At 36.6% G+C, this 19,394-nt stretch overlaps 3 protein-coding genes across 4 annotated transcripts; 2 read left to right on the top strand and 1 right to left on the bottom strand.

Moving 5' to 3' along the window:
* Positions 1–249: 249 nt before the first annotated feature.
* On the bottom strand, positions 250–5,211 carry LOC132114439 (endothelial lipase-like). Its single transcript, XM_059522563.1, has 10 exons — positions 4,975–5,211; positions 3,542–3,726; positions 3,194–3,373; positions 2,381–2,492; positions 2,043–2,267; positions 1,712–1,954; positions 1,504–1,624; positions 1,191–1,409; positions 957–1,052; positions 250–831 (listed from the first exon to the last, which is right to left on the bottom strand). The coding sequence occupies exons 1-10, from the start codon at positions 5,078–5,080 to the stop codon at positions 819–821; spliced, it is 1,500 nt and encodes a 499-aa protein (XP_059378546.1). The 5' UTR covers positions 5,081–5,211; the 3' UTR covers positions 250–818.
* A 1,729-nt stretch (positions 5,212–6,940) lies between these two features.
* LOC132114440 (bifunctional methylenetetrahydrofolate dehydrogenase/cyclohydrolase 2, mitochondrial-like) lies at positions 6,941–15,294 on the top strand. 2 transcript variants are annotated; one of them, XR_009425323.1, is made up of 10 exons: positions 6,941–7,107; positions 7,459–7,643; positions 8,703–8,825; positions 9,062–9,214; positions 10,215–10,322; positions 11,505–11,597; positions 13,638–13,763; positions 14,544–14,611; positions 14,685–14,855; positions 14,929–15,294. XR_009425323.1 is itself a non-coding variant. In XM_059522564.1 (9 exons), the coding sequence occupies exons 1-9, from the start codon at positions 6,965–6,967 to the stop codon at positions 14,745–14,747; spliced, it is 1,062 nt and encodes a 353-aa protein (XP_059378547.1). In that variant the 5' UTR covers positions 6,941–6,964; the 3' UTR covers positions 14,748–15,294. The 2 variants fall into 2 exon arrangements, 1 of the variants encoding a protein (XP_059378547.1); XM_059522564.1 differs by having other exon boundaries at positions 14,685–15,294.
* Positions 15,295–16,979: 1,685 nt separating this feature from the next.
* On the top strand, positions 16,980–19,176 carry LOC132115160 (epigen-like). Its single transcript, XM_059523556.1, has 5 exons — positions 16,980–17,208; positions 17,336–17,428; positions 17,897–18,014; positions 18,351–18,503; positions 18,606–19,176. Exons 1-5 carry the CDS (start codon positions 17,169–17,171, stop codon positions 18,658–18,660), a joined length of 459 nt encoding a protein of 152 aa, XP_059379539.1. The 5' UTR covers positions 16,980–17,168; the 3' UTR covers positions 18,661–19,176.
* Positions 19,177–19,394: the final 218 nt, after the last annotated feature.

Raw genomic sequence — 19,394 nt, 5'->3', positions numbered from 1 at the left:
ACCACAAAATGGGCTGATGGCACAATAGATGGATCAGTGTGCATTGTCCTGTATGGTTTCTTGTGTACGCATGAAAGTTTGCATATTTTTGCAAAGGTCCTTTTAGAGGCCCTGTAATATGGTGTTAAGAGAGAGAGAGAGAGAAAAAAAATATAACCTGCATTAAATGACACAATGGAATCAAAGTAATTTTTTTTCTTACAAATCATTATTGTTTTATATACACAAACATGTACAGAACAAGGCACTAAATGTGCAACATTTTAATGAAGACAAGTAGAGCCGCTCTCTCCATTCTTATGACCTTAAATAATACTGTGAATTCACATAAAATCCTTCTTCCTATTGAAATTCACAGACACATACACATGTAAAAGTGGTCACCAGGTAAGAGAGAGAGAGAATGAATTTATGCCTTGGTACAAGGTATGGATTAGGTTGATAAATAAGCTTGGTTTTACAGTGCTTTTTTTTTCTTCCTTCATAAATTAAAAACATACAAAAATATATAACGAGCATTACGAAGTAGAAGTCTAAGATCCACAAAACAGAGACTTGACTGCAACAATAGAAAACATACAAATGGTCTGAAGACACGAAGATCTCACATCTTAAACAATTATGAACATCCCAACGGTAGAAAAAAAAATGCCCTGAGCAAGTCCAGTAACCAGCCATCACCCATCTGAGCAGGCCATTTGAGCAGCACAAGCTGTGTTCTATCCACGTAAACAAATATCCCACCAAATGTGTACCAAAATAATCAAAAGTGCTCAGGCCCTTCACCGCCTTTTGTCCCTAGGTAACAGTGCTTCCTCTCAGTAGTGCAATCTGCAAATAAATAAGATAATTAGTTAAAGGTATAACAGATAAAATGTATAAGTATTAATAGTTTGGCATATGAATATGCACACAATAAGGATGAATAAATATAAACAGTAGACATGCATGTATACCTTTTTCTAGGTTTTACTTCCCAGCCATCACGGCATTTAAGAAAAGTAATTTCTTGCCCTGGCGAGATCTCAGTTTTTTCAGCACAGAAGGTAAACCTGTGAATGAAACATTGTGACATTAGCAAGCAGTTATAAAAATAATAATAATAATAATAATAAATAAATAAATAAATAAATAAATAAATAAATAAAATAAATGATGGTGAATCAATTCACAACCATTACAGCACTTACTTCTTTTGGGTTTCTCCTGCTTTGACTCGGATCCTCCGAACCTCCAGAACTTTTTTGTCCGGTGAACTTGACCAAAATGATGTCTTAAAGTGTTTGAACACAGATGACCAGGAATCAGAAGGGCCTTCCCAGCGAAGAGAAATCTTTAGCAGGTCTCCGATGTCCTCTTCCGTGAAGACAAGAAATGTGTTTGTGAGGTTTAGACCAACTCCATCGGCACTGTGAAAAGTTTTGAAAATAACCCATGTAAATGATATTTATCAGTTAACAGGAGAATATATTGGCAATGTAATCTTAATCATTAGGTGTTTACATGTCTACACTGAGGTTTTCGGTATCGTTATGGGCTCCATGTAGTGTGACGTAGAAAGTTGGATCTGCATAATTTGCATTCTTTCTGTCGAACACATGCATCTTCATCTGATAGTGGTAACCTGTAGAGTAATGAGCAAATAGCCACATTTCAGTGACTCACCAATACAGCATGTGATTTAGAAACAAAAGAGGTTGTATTAACTTACCACCAAAAGGTGTGTCTGCGCGAGTCTTCAGGTACATTTTGCTGTTTCTCCTCTTTCGCATTTTCTTGGCGTTGTAACCAATACTGTTGCAGCGGTTTTTCCTGCAGCTCAGACAAATGCCCTTCTTGAAGCGATCAGGGCCGGTACATTGAAAAGCATAACTCATGTGGTCCTTGTTCATGAGAGAGTCCACAAAGAGATGCACTGCCCGCTCATGTTCACACTTCATGACTTCCACAAAGTCTGTGGTGACAAGACAAATTTGGTTAAATTATGGTTGACTTGGAAGAGTTGGAAATAGGCAAAACGATAACAAAACTGAAGCACTCACTTCCTGCAGCAGCAGTGGACAGCACATCTCCTAAGGAACAGCCTGGTTGTACATCCCCACCATTGGGATAAATATCAATGTGCCCAATAGGCTCCTGGATCCCAATACTGACGCCCAAAGCTCCCCGGGAGTATGTGTGCAGGATGTCGACAAAGTCTGCATCATCTGGAGAAAGTCTCTTGTTGGAGTCTGCCCCCTCGAACATAGGGCCAGCTGGGTCTAAACCTATTCAAATAGAACAGATGTTTAGATGTGGCCTCCGTACGTGCAAAAAGACTAAACAATTTCTTTGTTGCTTTGTTTCAAAAATCAAAGTGTCCAACAAATCTAAATCATACCTGTAATGCGTCCAATATTTCCATTTACAGAAGTTCCAGCATATCCAGCAACATGAGCACCAAGACTATATCCAATCATATGCACGTCCTGAAGTTGTAGCTGCACTTCGTCCTATCAAAAACAGACACACATTAGATTAACCATCTCTTCTTCATCATCATCTGAGGGGAATAGCTCTAATAAATTATTCTTAAATATTAAATAGGAAAAATATTTATTTGTTCATGTCCATTTAAAACTCAAAAAGTGTTTTTCTTTTTTTTTAATCCAGGGGAATTTCTCTAAACTTTATTTGTTAGACCCTGCAGCTCTAAACTTTTTTTTTTATATGCCAGAAGAGCAGCTTTGATTAACAAATTTTTTTTCAAATGAAAATAATTCTGCTTCTTGCACATTGTACTGCTTCATGTACCACGCATAGTGCCAGCTGGGGCATCCGTGTGCATGTGTGGGGGGGGGGGGGCTAATATGCTCAGCTGCTCATTTAAACTGCTTGTATCTTTCCTATATCAAAAGTACTTCAGAGCCTATAGAAGCCAGCTACGATGAATGGATATTTATTGTTCCATGAGAATACCCATAATGCCTTGGGCAAACTCCTGACATCTAAAAAAAAACAACAAAAAAAAAAAACAGATCCATCTGGAAAAGAAATTGTACTTTGCCAGGACATCTGCTGTTCTGAGAAGAGATGAATACCAACAATGACCCGATGTACAAGGCCACAAGCAGAATTTTCACGGTTGCCAGTTCTCTCAAATGTACACAAAGAGAAACAAACACACCCAGCGGGATGCATAATATAGACATACCTGGAGCCAGTCCAAAAGTTTAGCGATGCTCTTCCCAACCCGGAGGGTATGGTTGACGACATCAGGGTAAAGTTGGTGGGCCAGGCCCAGCCAGTCGACCACCACTACATTAGCCTCCGACTCTCGTCTCTGAACAGCAGCCACCAGCTTGTGCATCCAGCTCTCAAACATCCCACTCATCTGTGAGAGATACCACACACTTTACCAAACCATCTTGGAAGCCATGTAACCTTCAGTAACCCCCAGCACTGATAAAATGGGAGAAACCTTCTGAAGATTCAAAGGCTTGGGGTGTCTAAAGCCAACCAAATGTTAAAACTAGCCTCATGATCATCTGAAATAACTCACCGCCCAGCCGTGGATGATCAGAATGGTCTTGGTGGAGGCATTGAAGCCACACTCCTCAATGCTTTCCTTTTTCCCAGGTTGGAGGTAACAGCCGTCGTCATCAAGATCAAAAGACTTTCGCATGCTGTACTTGATTCGGTCATGAAGTTGCATTGGATCCAGTGAGAAGCTGTCCTCCGAATCATCTAGAACAAATAGTAAGACAATTAATACGTTTGTAATCTCTCAAAACTGTACATAAAATATTGGTCAGACCAAGTGCATGAGGCATTTCGAGGTGCTTAACGGTTTCATAAGGGGTTAAGCTTGAGTTTATTCATGTAAGCCTTGTGACAACATCTCATCTTAATGACTAGCTTGAACAATTGAGCTACTATAGAGAGAGGGAAAAACAGAACACCTTTTCTAAATGAACCATATTACTTCTAATGAACCGGTTGGCATTACATGGATGCCAAATGGAGTCTTGATTCAGAATTTAAGAGTTTACAAACTTTCAAGTGGAGGAAAACTGCAAAGTAAGGGGGGAAAAAAATCGGTAGATTTGCACCACCACGAGTTAAACCCATTAGAAAGGGTGAAATCAAATATTAAATATACTCATGAGGTGGCCAGATATTAAGTCTTTATAAAAAGGATTTACAGTAATGATGCATCTTTTTAAGAGTTGTTTTATGCATTTCCTCTATATTTTATTTCACTTTTGTTTGTTTTCTATTAAAATGTTCCACTTATTAACGCGGCGGGAGATGGCTAATATATATTTGCTTAACAATGAAGATGTAGGTTTACCTTAAAGGTCCAGGTTTCTATTAGAGATTTAGATTTCTAACAACAAATGTTTATGTGAATATTAGATCAAATTGAGCTAAACACGGAAAACAAACGGTTTAACAAATTTTGTTACAGCTCTGCCCGGTATTCCAAACGCTTATCTTTCACAAACGTTCCAATAGTAAGTTAGTTTATATAAAAAAAATGCTTCTAAAGTCAAAAAGTCGTTCAAAAATCAAATGGCTTTCACCACAGTCAGAGCAGTGGACAACGCGGCAGAGCGGATCGGTGATAAAACGTGGAGTCCTCTGGGCGGTAGTTTAAGAGGCACATCCGAAACAAAGTGGATTGTCCGGGTTTTACTTTTGAGTCCCCGAAGCATCAAAAGGCGGATCATTTAACTTTCAAATCACTTTTTTTCTCCTTTCTTTTTGCCGGTTTATTCACGTAGCCTGAACGTGGGACTTAATGTGCCACATTAATGTGAGACTTAAGATGTTTGAAATCGGAGCTATTGTTAGCTATTGTCCCTGAAAATAATGATTGTAAACAGAAATGCATTAAAAAAAGGTAAATCGTTGAGGAATTTTGAACACTAAAAGTAACCACTTATTTCATTTAAAAGCATTAAACAACGTTGGTTAACAAACTTTTCTTACCATTCAGTTGCGCGTTCTGGTCGGCTGCAGCGGCTAAGGCACTGAATGAATGGCACAGGATAAAACATAACAAGCAAAGTGCAATTCTTATTGATTTTTCTACCATAATGTTTAGGGCTTTCAAATAGTTTCGTTATTCTTTTGACAAACTGCAGTGACTAAGGAAGTTTAAGGTTATAATCCTTCACTGGGAGGTACTCGCAGAGCGTATGAACCTGTATCAGGTTGCTCATTAGAGTTTTAAATAGTCTTTTTCAGTCATCTGACCATCGGCAGATATCTACGCAGAAATTCTTTCTTTCTAATTGGTCAATCCCCAAAACTACGTTTGTGGGTGTGGCTATATACGTTTGAATGAGTTGTAGACTAGCACAATTCCCACGCTTCTGTTATTTAAGCCTTGTGCTCCGCGCGCTCGTGCACGTTGACGCACGGAGCATGGGAGCATACCGCGGGGTTTAGATTTGTACATGCCTGTTTTTGTTTACGTCGTACGTTTGTGTGTTAAAATTGCGAACACGTGGGTCTTTTGGGGTCGTTTTCCACATTTTGCAAAGTGGGAAAGACTGGGCTCCTTAAGTTTTATTGTTTCCTCTTCTTAGTTGTTAAGGCTAAAAGATCCCTTTTATAATCAAGACCAAACGTTTTTAGTGATGAAAATAAAACTGTACAAAACAACTTAAACAACTTGTTTCCCAAGGCATTGGTCAAGAGTGTCAAGAAGACAAACTTTGTCTTAGAAAAACATAAAATTTGGCCAGACTACTGGATGGTGAAATCCAAGTGGATCATAAAGAAAAACCCTGGCCCCCTCCTTCCATTTATATAGTGGATTCCCTTTTAGACCCTGATGAAGCCTGTGCATAGAAGACAAGGGCTGCATACTAAAGAGCTATCTACAGCTTAACAAAAACACATTCATCAGCCACCTTCTGTGTCACAGAAGAACATTTGGACATTGAGTGTATATATATATATATATATATATATATAGCATTTTCTTCAACAGATAGCCAGTGGTCTTAATAGTACCTCAAGCTTATAGAATGTGCCAGCTGTGAATCTGTGAACAGCACATTTGTTTTTTAAGGGAGTACACTGCAATCTGGGTTAGGTAAGAATATATTTGGGTTAGATTATTAAAAAACCCATTTGTTCCATTTTTCAATTTCTTTAAAGTCTTGTGTAGCCTATTTGGCACTGCCGTGTTTTGCTTTAGAGCAACAAAACGTTTAAAAGGTTCTAATCCTTTTGTTCCAGGATGTTACACTTTGGTAAATGGCCTGGAAGGCAAGCCTATTGAGTTTCAACACATAATACAATCCACATTTGCATTTCCTGAAGGAAATACTAGTGCTTACAAGACAGCAATATTAAAGAGTTAACATTGAACTGATACAGGTTTCTCACGTTTCTCACGATCAGGGAAAACCTTGGAAATATGGGTTCTAAATTCTAAAATAGTTGATCTTCATGTTTGGGTAAATCAAAATCGTAAAAACTCAAAGTAGGCCTATTTATAAACTCAAAATATATAATAATAATACAAATTTAGTCTGTATTACAATAAATATTAATAAATTCGTCGAATTTAAGGCTAATTTACTGAGCTACAAAACTAAGTTTGAATAACGTCGGATATTAAATATTTTGATTCAGAATATATTGTAATAACAGAAAATACTCAGCGATTATATTTGCATGATCTTTATGTCACATGCCTGGCTTTCGGTCTGCTCTGACTGTGTTAAGATCTGTGCCGCTGCATTTAGGGCCGATATGTTGGGTAAATTTCCTGTTACGTTTATAGACGTGTATTCATCAAATTATTATTTTGATTTAAGAGATTTGTGTCACATAGAGACAACAGCACAAATTGTGTTTTACAGACGTTTTACGCGTTTACTACAGAACCGGAAATAGTTTTGTTGGGTGAGTGACGCGTCAAGCAGCGCGAGCTGTGAGGAGGAGGTGCAGGTGATCAGTTACTATGGCAGCACTTACTGCATTAACAGGGAATTATACTAGAATACAGACATTAGCATCCTATTTCCAGCATTGTCGACGATCAAAACGATGGATTAATCTGAAAACAGTCAACCGGAGAAGCCCTTTTTGTCAGTCACTGAAAAGGTTAGGACTGTACCCCCCCCCCCCCCCCCGTGCAGATAAACAAAGCTTGCATGCGTTCATATTCAAAACACGCGTTTTCTTACGAGAGCAGCATATTCTCCCGTTTATATTATGTATTCATATAAACATGACGTCCCCCGCATATAGTCATTGTTTGGGAAGGTCGATTCATTCAGTAAATACATTTTATGTGTTTGAATATTCCGCCACCATGTGGGTGTCATAGATACTATCAATGAGATGCTTAAGCAGTGTTTTAAAAACATTGCAGGTGGATTATAACGGGTTGATCATTGTGTTCATGTGTCTAGCTCGTTGTGTTGTTACATATATGTTATGTTTGTCTCATAGACATGTTGCCACTGTGGTCTCAGGGACAGAACTTGCTCGGCAGATCCATAAAGAAGTCCAGAGTGATATAGCAAAACTAGTGGCCCAAGGCATCAGGAGACCTCATCTGAGTGTTATCCTGGTGGGAGATGATCATGCCAGCCACGCTTATGTGAGAAACAAAACTCGAACGGCTTCACTGCTTGGTGAGCAATACACAAAGGCAATGTAAACTTCAAGGTTTTAATATGTAAAGCAGTAGTTTTCAGCCAGAGACCACTAGGGAGCCTCTTCAATCTTCTATGGGCCCCCAATAAATCTTGAAATGATTTAACTTTATTTAAATTAACATAATTCTAATAATTAAAATATTTATTTTAGTTTGTTTTATTACAGCAGATGTAACATATTTACGGAAATGCATTTTAGCCACAGAAATAAAGGTAATTTCAACGTTTTATCTCATAATTCTGATTTTTTTAAGATATAAAAATTGCAAGATGAAACTTGCAACTGAAAAAATTGCAGTTCTGTGAAGAAAAGTCTGGCATTTGAGATATAAACTCCGATATAAAGTCAGCATTGTGAGATACAAAGTTGCAATAACATTTTCTTTTTCTTTTTTTTTCATGGTGAAAACAAATAAACAGAATGGATATTTTTCACATTTCTGGGTTTCTCATTTCTGGGTCATTATAGTTGGGTAAACTTCTATAGCAGTGAATGGAAGACTACCAAAAAAATATTTTTTTTGCATTCCCATTTGCCCAAATAGCAAAAGATAAACTCCATGATAATGTTTTCATAACTTAAAAAAAAAAATGTACGATGTCATATTTACCAGCACTACCATAGACTCTTTTTTATTTAATGCAAAGGTAATATAACAGAAAGTATAGTGTTATAAATGTACATAAAAAAGGATGCTGAAGAAATTTCAGAATTCTGAGTTTCTGTTGCATAATCATATGTTTATGTTTTGCAAAGTCTGAATTGTGAGATAAAAAGTCATAATTACCTTTATTCTTATTATTATTATTACATTCTGTGGCAGAAACAGATTTCAATACATATCACATTAGAAAGGGAAGAGAAAGATCTCAAGTTGCTGTCAAAAGTAACGACAACTGTTCTTCTCTATTTAATGCCTACATTAATGTTGTGAAACATGAAAATGGAATTTTACATAAAATCACTGTGATTTTACAGTACAATCTGAATCATGTGTTCACTGATCTCTTCTTCAAACGGTACTTGTTTAAAAGGCATGTCGAGCAGCACAATCTTCAGGCCATCATCAGTATCTCAAGAAGAGATGTTGGAGCTGATAGACAAATTCAACAGAGACAGGAGCATCAGTGGACTGCTGGTTCAACTCCCTCTTCCAGGTACTCTAGTATTCTGCTGGATCAAACTGTGAAACTGCTCATGTAAAATGCTGTATAGCAAATAAAAATAGGGTCATTCAAAGTTAGGATCTTCACTGTGTCAATGAAACAAGCTTAATCTAACAGTGCACGTACTAAAGTTATTTCCTTAGCTTTAATAAAACCACAACTTGCTGAATGTATCTGAATCAGGTTTGCAGTAGTGAATTCATATGTTGAATATCTCTCTCTAACAGAGCACATCAACGAGAGAGCCATATGCAATGCTGTTGCCCCAGAAAAAGACGTTGATGGATTCCACATAGTAAACATTGGGAAACTCTGCTTGGACCAAAGGTGCATGGTGCCAGCCACAGCAGCGGCAGTGTGGGAAATCATCAGAAGAACGGGTTTGTGACATTGAGAAAAAAATGTTCTTTACATTGAAAATACACTCAGTTTCTCAGCCATCTCATTTTGCACCTCCAGCAGAGATGTCATTGGGTTGTCTGTGAGTTCATTGGGTAGCAGCAGGTAGAACAACAGTATCTGATATCAGTTTATTGCTTTTCAATTCCTTACTCAAATCCTAACTCATCTGGAAACATTGTTTTGCAATCATATATGTATTTTGATGGTTTTTCCATGCCATGGGCATTTGTGAAATTGAGTTATAAATGTTTACTCAAATTCTATACTAGTGGTCAAAGGTTTGGGATACTTGATAGTTTTTTTAATGTTTATGAAAGAAGTCTCTTAAACTCATTGCCCAACAAGGCTGCATTTTCTTTTATTAAAAAATGCAATAAAACATTAATATTGCAGACTTCTTTTTATGGCTTCGGAGTAAGAGGAATCCATATTGAATTAATCGTAATATATTCCTTTTCAAACCCACTCATAACACTTTAATAATACTGGTGAGATTGGTAATAACTGTCACTGTTATGCCTTAGAAGAAGAAGATTAACTTTACTTTTTAGGTAAACAAATTTATATTTATTTTAAAAACAAAATTATCCGGAACCTTGGCTGGGGTTTGTTGGGTGGAATTTAAAGCTTTTCAGGGAAAAATGATCCATTTTTGTAGTTAAAACAAAACAAATGTTGGAAAGGTTGGAGATTAAGAAGTTAGAGAATGGGATTGATTAGAATGGTTTGGTGTGTGCAGATAAGCATAAGCAACTTTTGCTGTATCGATCTAAGTATAATTCATTGTCAGCGAGCAAAATTGCACATTAGAATGATTAGACTGGAGTATGGCTCTGCTGAAAAAATATACAGTTATTTCTTTCACATTGTAATAATATTTCACTATCACTGTTTAATTGTATTTGTGATCAAATAAATGCAGCCTTGGTGAAAATGAGAGACAAACTTTTGACTGCTAATGTATGCTCCTTTTTTCAGGAATTGAAACAGTTGGAAAAAATGTGCTTGTTGTCGGGCGCTCCAAGAATGTAGGAATGCCTATTGCAATGCTGCTGCATTCGGATAGAAACCATGAACGACCGGGAGGTGAGATCTGTCATTTCTTTCCATTTTTATTTATTTATTTGTAGTATTTTGTAGTTTTATTTTTGAAATCCTACAGCATAAATAGAAACGTGTTGTTTTCAAAAATGCCTTTGAATTATTACTTTGCATTGAACTTAAAACAGTGATTAAAATATTCAAATATTAGCTTGAAGGTATGTATCTCAATTAGTTTTGAGTATGCAATATCAAACATTTTTACCTTTAAAAATGTTTGATATTGCATCATCGCTTCCATTGGCATGCCTCTAGAAACGTGATCAGTTCATGTTTTAACTTTTTTTGTAATGGTTCTCGGAATAAAGGAAAGGGAGAGACCGGATGTTTTTAGTTTTTTTTTTTCTTGAACCATATAATTGTTAGAGGATTCATTTATTTAGGTGTCAACTATTAGGATTAGGTGTGTGCAAGATTTTAATGATTTCATCAGGTGAAATGCAAGTCATGCTTGAATTGAGTCACTTTTATAGTCGGTTTGCGTTCTAACATGTACAAAATTCCTTTCACAAGGAAAGACGCAGGCCTGAATCAGTTCTACTTCCATTTTTTTGTGACTCATAGTATAATAAAGGTGAACTTGTGATTACCTGAAGAACCCTCCAGGTTTTGTCAAAACTTCTTATTATATATGTCTAATGATAAAGTTCTGTGACAGTGATGAGTACTGCATTATAATTATTATTCCCATCATTTTTAGTTGCTATACACGTGGACTTACAGTAGGTTTGTCAGTTGCACAAAATGTACCCTTTAATTAGCCAAATTTGAAAGCTTTCGGTTTTTGTGGTGGTACAGTGACACATTCTGGGAATTTCTGCTTATGAATGTTATCATCTTGCTGGTGATCTGTAACCACTAACCATGTACATTTTGTTTAAGAGAATGTGTGGAATGAACAAAAAAAAACAGGAGTTGGCGCTTTAAAAATGGCATGAATGTCCTGCTGCCTGTACACAATTAAATACTATGAAATGTCTAAATGTTTTAACTGATTTTCTGGAAATGGTGTATTGGAAAGATGTGCATGGCAATCAAATTTTAAACCTGAAACTATGTTTAATTAAGAGCGCTATATTGGATATTACATTATATTATATATATATATAAATGAAGAAAGAAACTAACACATAAATAAATACCCCTGATGTGTATCATATCTTTCAGGTGATGCCACAGTTATCATGGCTCATAGATGCACTCCTCTGCCACGACTGAAGGAACTTGCCAGTCTGGCTGACATAGTGATTGCGGCTGCAGGTCAGCTCTTTGTGTCTTGGTCAGGTATTCTGTAATATTATTACATAGCTGTCTAGAATGCTCATTTTCGATTGGTCAGTAGTTGCATTCTGTGGTCAAATATCATTATGTAATGACTGCTAAGCTGTATAATTTGTTACATTCATGTATTTACTTATTTGGTAAGTGGCCGTGCAATAAATTGGATAATGTGTACAGTAAGCCATGTTCATTTTGTAATAATGACTAGCTGGGTTTAGACTTTGGTTATGCAACATATTAAGTCAGATGTGCACTCATTTTTACAAAAATACAAAATGAATGAAGTTTGAATGAGTTTGAACTTCCTCTGTATTTTATTTGAAACTGTATTCTGTTATTCTAAAATTTTAGTCTACAGTATGTACAGTCGTGGCCAAAAGTTTTGAGAATTACATAAATATTGGAAATTGGAAAAGTTGCTGCTTAAGTTTTTAAAATAGCAATTTGCATATACTCCAGAATGTTATGAAGAGTGATCAGATGAATTGCATAGTCCTTCTTTGCCGTGAAAATTAACTTAATCCCAAAAAAACCTTTCCACTGCATTTCATTGCTGTCATTAAAGGACCCGCTGAGATCATTTCAGTAATCGTCTTGTTAATTCAGGTGAGAATGTTGACGAGCACAAGGCTGGAGATCATTATGTCAGGCTGATTGGGTTAGAATGGCAGACTTGACATGTTAAAAGGAGGGTGATGCTTGAAATCATTGTTCTTCCATTGTTAACCATGGTGACCTGCAAAGAAACGCGTGCAGCCATCATTGCGTTGCATAAAAATGGCTTCACAGGCAAGGATATTGTGGCTACTAAGATTGCACCTAAATCAACAATTTATAGGATCATCAAGAACTTCAAGGAAAGAGGTTCAATTCTTGTAAAGAAGGCTTCAGGGCGTCCAAGAAAGTCCAGCAAGCACCAGGATCGTCTCCTAAAGAGGATTCAGCTGCGGGATCGGAGTGCCACCAGTGCAGAGCTTGCTCAGGAATGGCAGCAGGCAGGTGTGAGTGCATTTGCACGCACAGTGAGGCCAAGACTTTTGGAAGATGGCCTGGTGTCAAGAAGGGCAGCAAAGAAGCCACTTCTCTCCAAAAAAAACATCAGGGACAGATTGATCTTCTGCAGAAAGTATAGTGAATGGACTGCTGAGGACTGGGGCAAAGTCATATTCTCCAATGAAGCCCCTTTCCGATTGTTTGGGGCATCTGGAAAAAGGCTTGTCCGGAGAAGAAAAGGTGAGCGCTACCATCAGTCCTGTGTCATGCCAACAGTAAAGCATCCTGACACCATTCATGTGTGGGGTTGCTTCTCATCCAAGGGAGTGGGCTCACTCACAATTCTGCCCAAAAACACAGCCATGAATAAAGAATGGTACCAAAACACCCTCCAACAGCAACTTCTTCCAACAATCCAACAACAGTTTGGTGAAGAACAATGCATTTTCCAGTACGATGGAGCACCGTGCCATAAGGCAAAAGTGATAACTAAGTGGCTCGGGGACCAGAATGTTGAAATTTTGGGTCCATGGCCTGGAAACTCCCCAGATCTTAATCCCATTGAGAACTTGTGGTCAATCCTCAAGAGGCGGGTGGACAAACAAAAACCCACTAATTCTGACAAACTCCAAGAAGTGATTATGAAAGAATGGGTTTCTATCAGTCAGGATTTGGCCCAGAAGTTGATTGAGAGCATGCCCAGTCGAATTGCAGAGGTCCTGAAAAAGAAGGGCCAACACTGCAAATACTGACTCTTTGCATAAATGTCATGTAATTGTCAATAAAAGCCTTTGAAACGTATGAAGTGCCTGTAATTATATTTCAGTACATCACAGAAACAACTGAAACAAAGATCTAAAAGCAGTTTAGCAGCAAACTTTTTGAAAAATAATATTTATGTAATTCTCAAAAAACTTTTGGCCACGGCTGTATACATTTTAATAATAATTGAATAAGATAAAGAAAATATTGTGTTCTTAAGAGAATGTGTCTTTGTGAATGGTTGGTCTGAATCTGTAACAACAGGTGTGCCTCACTTAATAACGGCAGAGATGGTAAAAGAGGGAGCCGCGGTTATTGATGTGGGCATCAACCGCATGCAGGACCCTGTCACTGGGAAACTTCGTCTTGTTGGAGATGTGGATTTTGAAGGTAAATAACACATGACTGCTTTAGTATTCTTACAGTACTTGTTTCAGGATCAGGTTTAGTGTTGTTTAAATACTATTATTATTATTAAATTAGCTTTTACTTTTATTTCAAAGTTTTTCAACGCAAGTTTTTCATCTTATATATATAGTTGATTTATTTTAGCATTATTTTAGTTAATGAAAACAAGATTTTTTTAATAGTTTTAGGTTTTGTTTTAGTAAACAGTAACAACAACATGGTTCATCCAAAAAATGGAAATTGCAGTTATTTACTCACCCTCATGTCTTCACACACAGCCATTATTCACCAACACTTTATCCCTTCACTGATCTGTGAAGTAAGCGAGTTTAACTTGAGAACTGAATCAGTGCAATTCATTCATTAATCCTTTGGTTCCGTTTTGTGAATCGAATCATCTGATCCATTTCAAAGATCAGATTTGAAAAAAAAAAATAAAAATTCAGTGAATAATGATTTATAATTCAATCTGTATTGAGAAGGAATATAAATAGCATGGGTTTGGAATGACAGAATTCTTAAAATGAACAGATCACTTAAAATGAGCAATAATTGTGAATGTGCGTCAGTTAGTGTATCTGATATCACTTCTCAGTCCCTCTAGGGCACTGTTTGGCTCATTGTGTGTTCGTTGGTTGGATGCCACTTAGCAACATGATTTATAGTTTGATTTCTTTTCTCTTGGTAGTACAAAAGACATTCTTGGCTTGGGCAGAGCTCTTAGTGTTATTTAAGACAGTTTGTTTTTGTCTCCCTAATCAGCTGTGAAGGTGAAGGCTGGATTTATCACTCCTGTGCCTGGAGGAGTGGGCCCAATGACCATTGCCATGGTGATGAAAAACACAGTCACTGCTGCCAAAAATACTCCAACATACTAAACAAACACAAAACCTGTGATTACAGTTGGACAGGAGACAAGCACTTCAGTCTGGATACTTTAATTGGCACTATTTGTCCGTATCTTGATTATAAGCACAAGCCCTTGCGAGCTTCCTCTTTAACATCCTTCCCTGTTCGTCGGCAAGCTGGAACAGGCCATTCAAGCTGGAACGGCAGCCATGCATGTCCATGACGGTAACTGCACCCTAATTTGTTTCTTAAAACTGCCTCCTCGCTGGTTCGTAAGGAGCTGTTGCCTTTGCTACAGTGTTATTATTTTGTCGGAGCCAAGAAAATAAGGAGGGTTTACTCTGCAAGTGTAATATTACCTCCCTGACATGCATGAGTGAAGGCGGAAGTCTTACCCATATCATCCTCACAGGAGAGTTTCGGTAGGGCTCGACAGGCTGCTCAACAGGTGGCCTCACATGTCTGACAGATGAATCTGTTGGCACTGAGACAAATGGGACATTACTACATTTTCTCAGGAAATTATTTTCGAATATCAGTTTGAACTCAAAACGGCAAAAATTTACACAAGGGTGCTGCTGTCCTTTTATTTATTAATCCAACCTATTTATGGTATTATGTATACATTGTTTAATATGCATAAATGTGTGCTTTTGTTTAAAAATTTTTTAGATTTGTTATAAATAGCTTGTTTTTATCACCATTTTCATTTTTCTGTTTTATTTATTAGTGTGATTTATGACATGTATTTATGGCCCTGAGACATTTCATAATATGGACATGTATTTTGTGCTATAAAAAAGCTGAGAAATATAACAATTACTTATGAGTATAGTCAATGTAGTTTGTGCTACGTATGTGCTTCTGAAGTTCTACAATATAATGTTTGTATGAGGATCACTAATCACTGAAAATCATCCCTTCCGGTGTAAACCTCAAATCTTTAGAACAGCAAGCTAAAACCATGGTGCCACTGACATCAGACTTGGCATGACATGTCTTGACATGGAAATATATGTGAATGAGATTTGAGATATGGCAGGAGTCGAATAGACTACGGTTACAGTATTTTTTTGTCATTTTTAGTCACCATACACTTTTACTTATGAAAGAGATCAGCTCAGATATTCTGACTAACCTCTTTTGTGTTTCCTGAGAGGGAATAAATTATGACAGAACTTAAATTTTTGGGTTATCTAGGAAAACTATCCCTTTTAAGGCTCTTGTGTTGCTAAAGATTTCACTTCAGAATTCAATATACCTATTACAATCTGCGACTCTATAAAAATACATTTGATTCTTACTGTTCTAAATGTTGGTGGTTTACAAGAAGAAGCTATGTATGAAAGAGTCTTCATTCAGAAACCTGTTTGTGGAAGTTTAATGTAATAGTTGAAAAAAAACATTGTCATCATTATGTCGTTCCAAACCGGTATGACAGTCTGCTGTGCAGTCTTAAAAGACATACAATGGAAGTCAATAACCATAATGTTTTGGCTACCAACATTCTTAAAAACATCTTATTTTGCATTCCGAAGAGGAAAGTATGTTTAGAATGACATGAGGGTGAGTAAATGATTTTACTTTTTTTTAGGGGAGGGGGGGGGGGTGCTATTTTGCATCCAGGACATAATTACTGATTAATAATGACTTATAATGTATTTTTATGCGTTGCGTTGCATATCGCGCTGCGTAAACATAAAACCATGTCTGCATTTGTGATCTGAGAAACGACAAACAAGCGCTACTCTACACTGCTCAAATCTCACTTTTGAATCATCAGTGGCAAATCCTTTAAATATGTAAACGTACTTACAGGCTGTGATTCATAAGTGCCAGATTGTCCTTGCAAAGTTGAAATTGCCCCTCTTTATAGAAACAGGCTTTGTACACAGAAGCAATGTAGGCTGCTGGTTCAGGAAACAGTCCTGTAAATTCAACTTAACCACTGATTTCAAGTTGTGTCCTCTTTTGGATGACCAAATAAAGCAGTTTCAACGAAACACACAGCGACTGTAAAACATTGCGGCGACAGCAACACCGAGAATAAAAGTTACGGCTTATTTTGTTTGCAACTTTACAGATCTTCTTTATGCATCAAGAGCTTGTAACACTCCAAAGAGAAATCATATGACTCCTTTAAAATAATACTTTGACTTTATCTGTAATTAGAATTTTCTTTAATATCTTTTTTGCCAATAAGTAACTTTATCAAAAGCCTGTTTTCGCAGCTGCAGGCTAATACTTTGGTCACTGAAAAAAAAAACTTGGGGGTAAAAACATGCCTGTGCATGCTTGCCTTTTGACTAGGAAGTGATGTGGAGCATTGTACAGGTATGGGTAAAAGACTCTTGATTCACTGCAATTCCTGTCACTAGTTAAAATGATTGGCTATCATTAGTGACGCAGAGAAGGATACAGAAGGATGGTATAAATTGTGGGGAATTACCACTTCCATCTGGAGAGCAGCAGAAGTGTGAAGAAAACCGGACAAATCCAGAATCTTCAGTCTAACTGAATCTTTACTTGGGACGCAGCATGACACAACAAGTGGATAAAAGGTGTTTGCACTATCAGGGTGAGTCATAATACTTCTCATAAAACAACATAGAATAATAAAGAGCTTACAACAAAATGATTTCTACTTTAAAGATGATAAAAATGAAATTTATAGTTACTAAAATGTAATCATAAAACTCCATCAGTACTTGGATTGATGGTGGTGTTAGCCGTCTTCTCTGGACTTGGAGACACTAAGGAGAAGTCAGAGGATGTGCTCCTATACAACACAACACTCAGTAAGTACTTCAAAACGATATATCATTTTTTTGAAAGACTGCAATCTTTTTTCTTTTTTTTTTTTTAAGTCTCAGCAGCTGAATTTATCTGATTTAAAAAAAAAAAGTAAATCAGTAACATTGTGAAATATTTGAATTTAAAATAACTGTTTTCTATTTTAATATAATTTATTTTTTCTCTCTTTCTCTACTCTACTAATACTCTAATTACCAGTTAGTTGACATGTACAGTAGTTGCCAATTTACTTTTTGTAAGTATAATATCTAAAGTGTACTACTGTAATAACACTAACTGAAGGGTTTAATAACCCCTAACTTTGTTTTAAATGAAATTAGCAATCTTGTAATTTCAAATATGCATTGTGCTAAGAATGAATTCTTTGGCATGTGGACACAAGTCTGAATACCTTTCCATTAAAATCACAATCCTTCATGCCTAACTGTCTGGGTGTGTGTGTTTGTAATTAGGAAGTGGAGAAGAACCGCGAGTGCTGGCTATTCTAAGGCCCTGCGGTCCAGAACACAAAGGATTCTGTTTCAATGGTGCCTGTTCCTACTCCTCTGACCTGGAGACCCCCATTTGTCGGTGAGAGCAGCCACCAAAAACAACTCATCTACTCAATAATCCTACATTTTAAACCCCATCAATCAACTGACATTGATCAAGTCCTGATTATCTAGTTCCTGTTTGTTTGTTCAGCAAACTAGCAAGCTGCAAAGCTTGGGTTGTGGCTGTGATGTGAATAAAGCCTTGTGGATGTTTATAAAATAAGATGATCTCTTAGAAACGTCCCACCCAAATATCCTGTTTCACCACAAATCAACATATGGAAAACTAACTTTCCATTTCATAGCCTGTTTAACTGCTGAAATCGATGGATTCCAAGACCTTCCTAACAAACACTATTTCTACTGTTTTTAGGTGTGACAAAATGTTTAGCGGTGAGCGATGTGAACATGCTATTTTGGACAACCGAAGTTCGTCTAGTCCTGAAGAAGTCATTGGAATTAGCTGTGGTGCAGTTTTATTACTGGGAAGCGTCATTGCAGTGATGTACTGCTGCGTAAAGAAAAGGTAAAATCTGCAATACAGCATTAAGTCTCTTACTGTACAAGTAACTGATGCTTTGTTTAAGGAGTATTTATAACAAAATATTTTCTGGTTTCTACTTCACAGGTGTCAGAAGTCATCAACACCCTACAAGAACTGTGGCTCTGAGAACTTAGTTTAGGTTATCTGCCCAGATATAATTTATGCTCTTAAATAGTGTTTTTAAACTGGAAGGAGGACTAAACATCGAGACTGACTCTACAAGCAAGACAGGCCAGACTGTGGAGCACACACAACACCCTCTAGAGGACAGAGAATTGCAAAGAAACACTGTGACATTTCACCATCTCACATTGGGAAAATACATGTTTTCAACAGAATAGTTTTATATTTATTAAAAGTTTCTGCTACTTAGTCCTTGTGATTATACTACAACTTTGGCACTGTAATGTAAAAATAATTGACTATCATTGAAAAACTGCATGTAGAACTATCAATCAGATGGAATTTTATCCATAAGCATATGTCATTTGCTGCTTCTGTTATGAATGTATTATTTAAGTACACATAGGTATTTATTGCACATGATAAAACTAAATATAAAATTTAAACTTTGCTAATGTATTTATAACAGATATTTATTTATTGAGAAATTTGTATAAAATATGCACTTCAAATAAAAAAAATAAATACAAAATTTGTTTTATTTGAAATTACTGTCACAGTTGTTATGTTAATGCAAAACTATTAACTTGATGTTCTCAGCTCAAGCAATATTAAACTCAACTGTCAACATTAGTGCAGGGTTTCTTCTTGTAAGTTGCTTGAATAATGAAAAGCAGATCTGATTATTTTAATAAAGATATTCAATATTTAGAATAAATGTTTTTCTGTATTCTAAAGAATACAGACTTT

Source organism: Carassius carassius, chromosome 34 (assembly GCF_963082965.1).
Source record: "Carassius carassius chromosome 34, fCarCar2.1, whole genome shotgun sequence".
NCBI lineage: Eukaryota > Metazoa > Chordata > Actinopteri > Cypriniformes > Cyprinidae > Carassius > Carassius carassius.
This window is presented reverse-complemented; position numbering and strand designations above follow the sequence as displayed.

Coding starts and splice junctions, on each gene's coding strand:
- LOC132114439 (XM_059522563.1), bottom strand. CDS start 5,080: ATGGTAGAAAAATCAATAAGAATTGCACTTTGCTTGTTATGTTTTATC. Junction 3,374..3,541: donor TGATCATCCACGGCTGGGCG/GTGAGTTATTTC, acceptor TATCTCTCACAG/ATGAGTGGGATGTTTGAGAG. Junction 1,053..1,190: donor GCAGGAGAAACCCAAAAGAA/GTAAGTGCTGTA, acceptor TTTCATTCACAG/GTTTACCTTCTGTGCTGAAA.
- LOC132114440 (XM_059522564.1), top strand. CDS start 6,965: ATGGCAGCACTTACTGCATTAACAGGGAATTATACTAGAATACAGACA. Junction 7,108..7,458: donor TTTTGTCAGTCACTGAAAAG/GTTAGGACTGTA, acceptor TTTGTCTCATAG/ACATGTTGCCACTGTGGTCT. Junction 11,598..13,637: donor CATAGTGATTGCGGCTGCAG/GTCAGCTCTTTG, acceptor CTGTAACAACAG/GTGTGCCTCACTTAATAACG.
- LOC132115160 (XM_059523556.1), top strand. CDS start 17,169: ATGACACAACAAGTGGATAAAAGGTGTTTGCACTATCAGG. Junction 17,429..17,896: donor CCTATACAACACAACACTCA/GTAAGTACTTCA, acceptor GTTTGTAATTAG/GAAGTGGAGAAGAACCGCGA. Junction 18,504..18,605: donor TACTGCTGCGTAAAGAAAAG/GTAAAATCTGCA, acceptor TCTACTTCACAG/GTGTCAGAAGTCATCAACAC.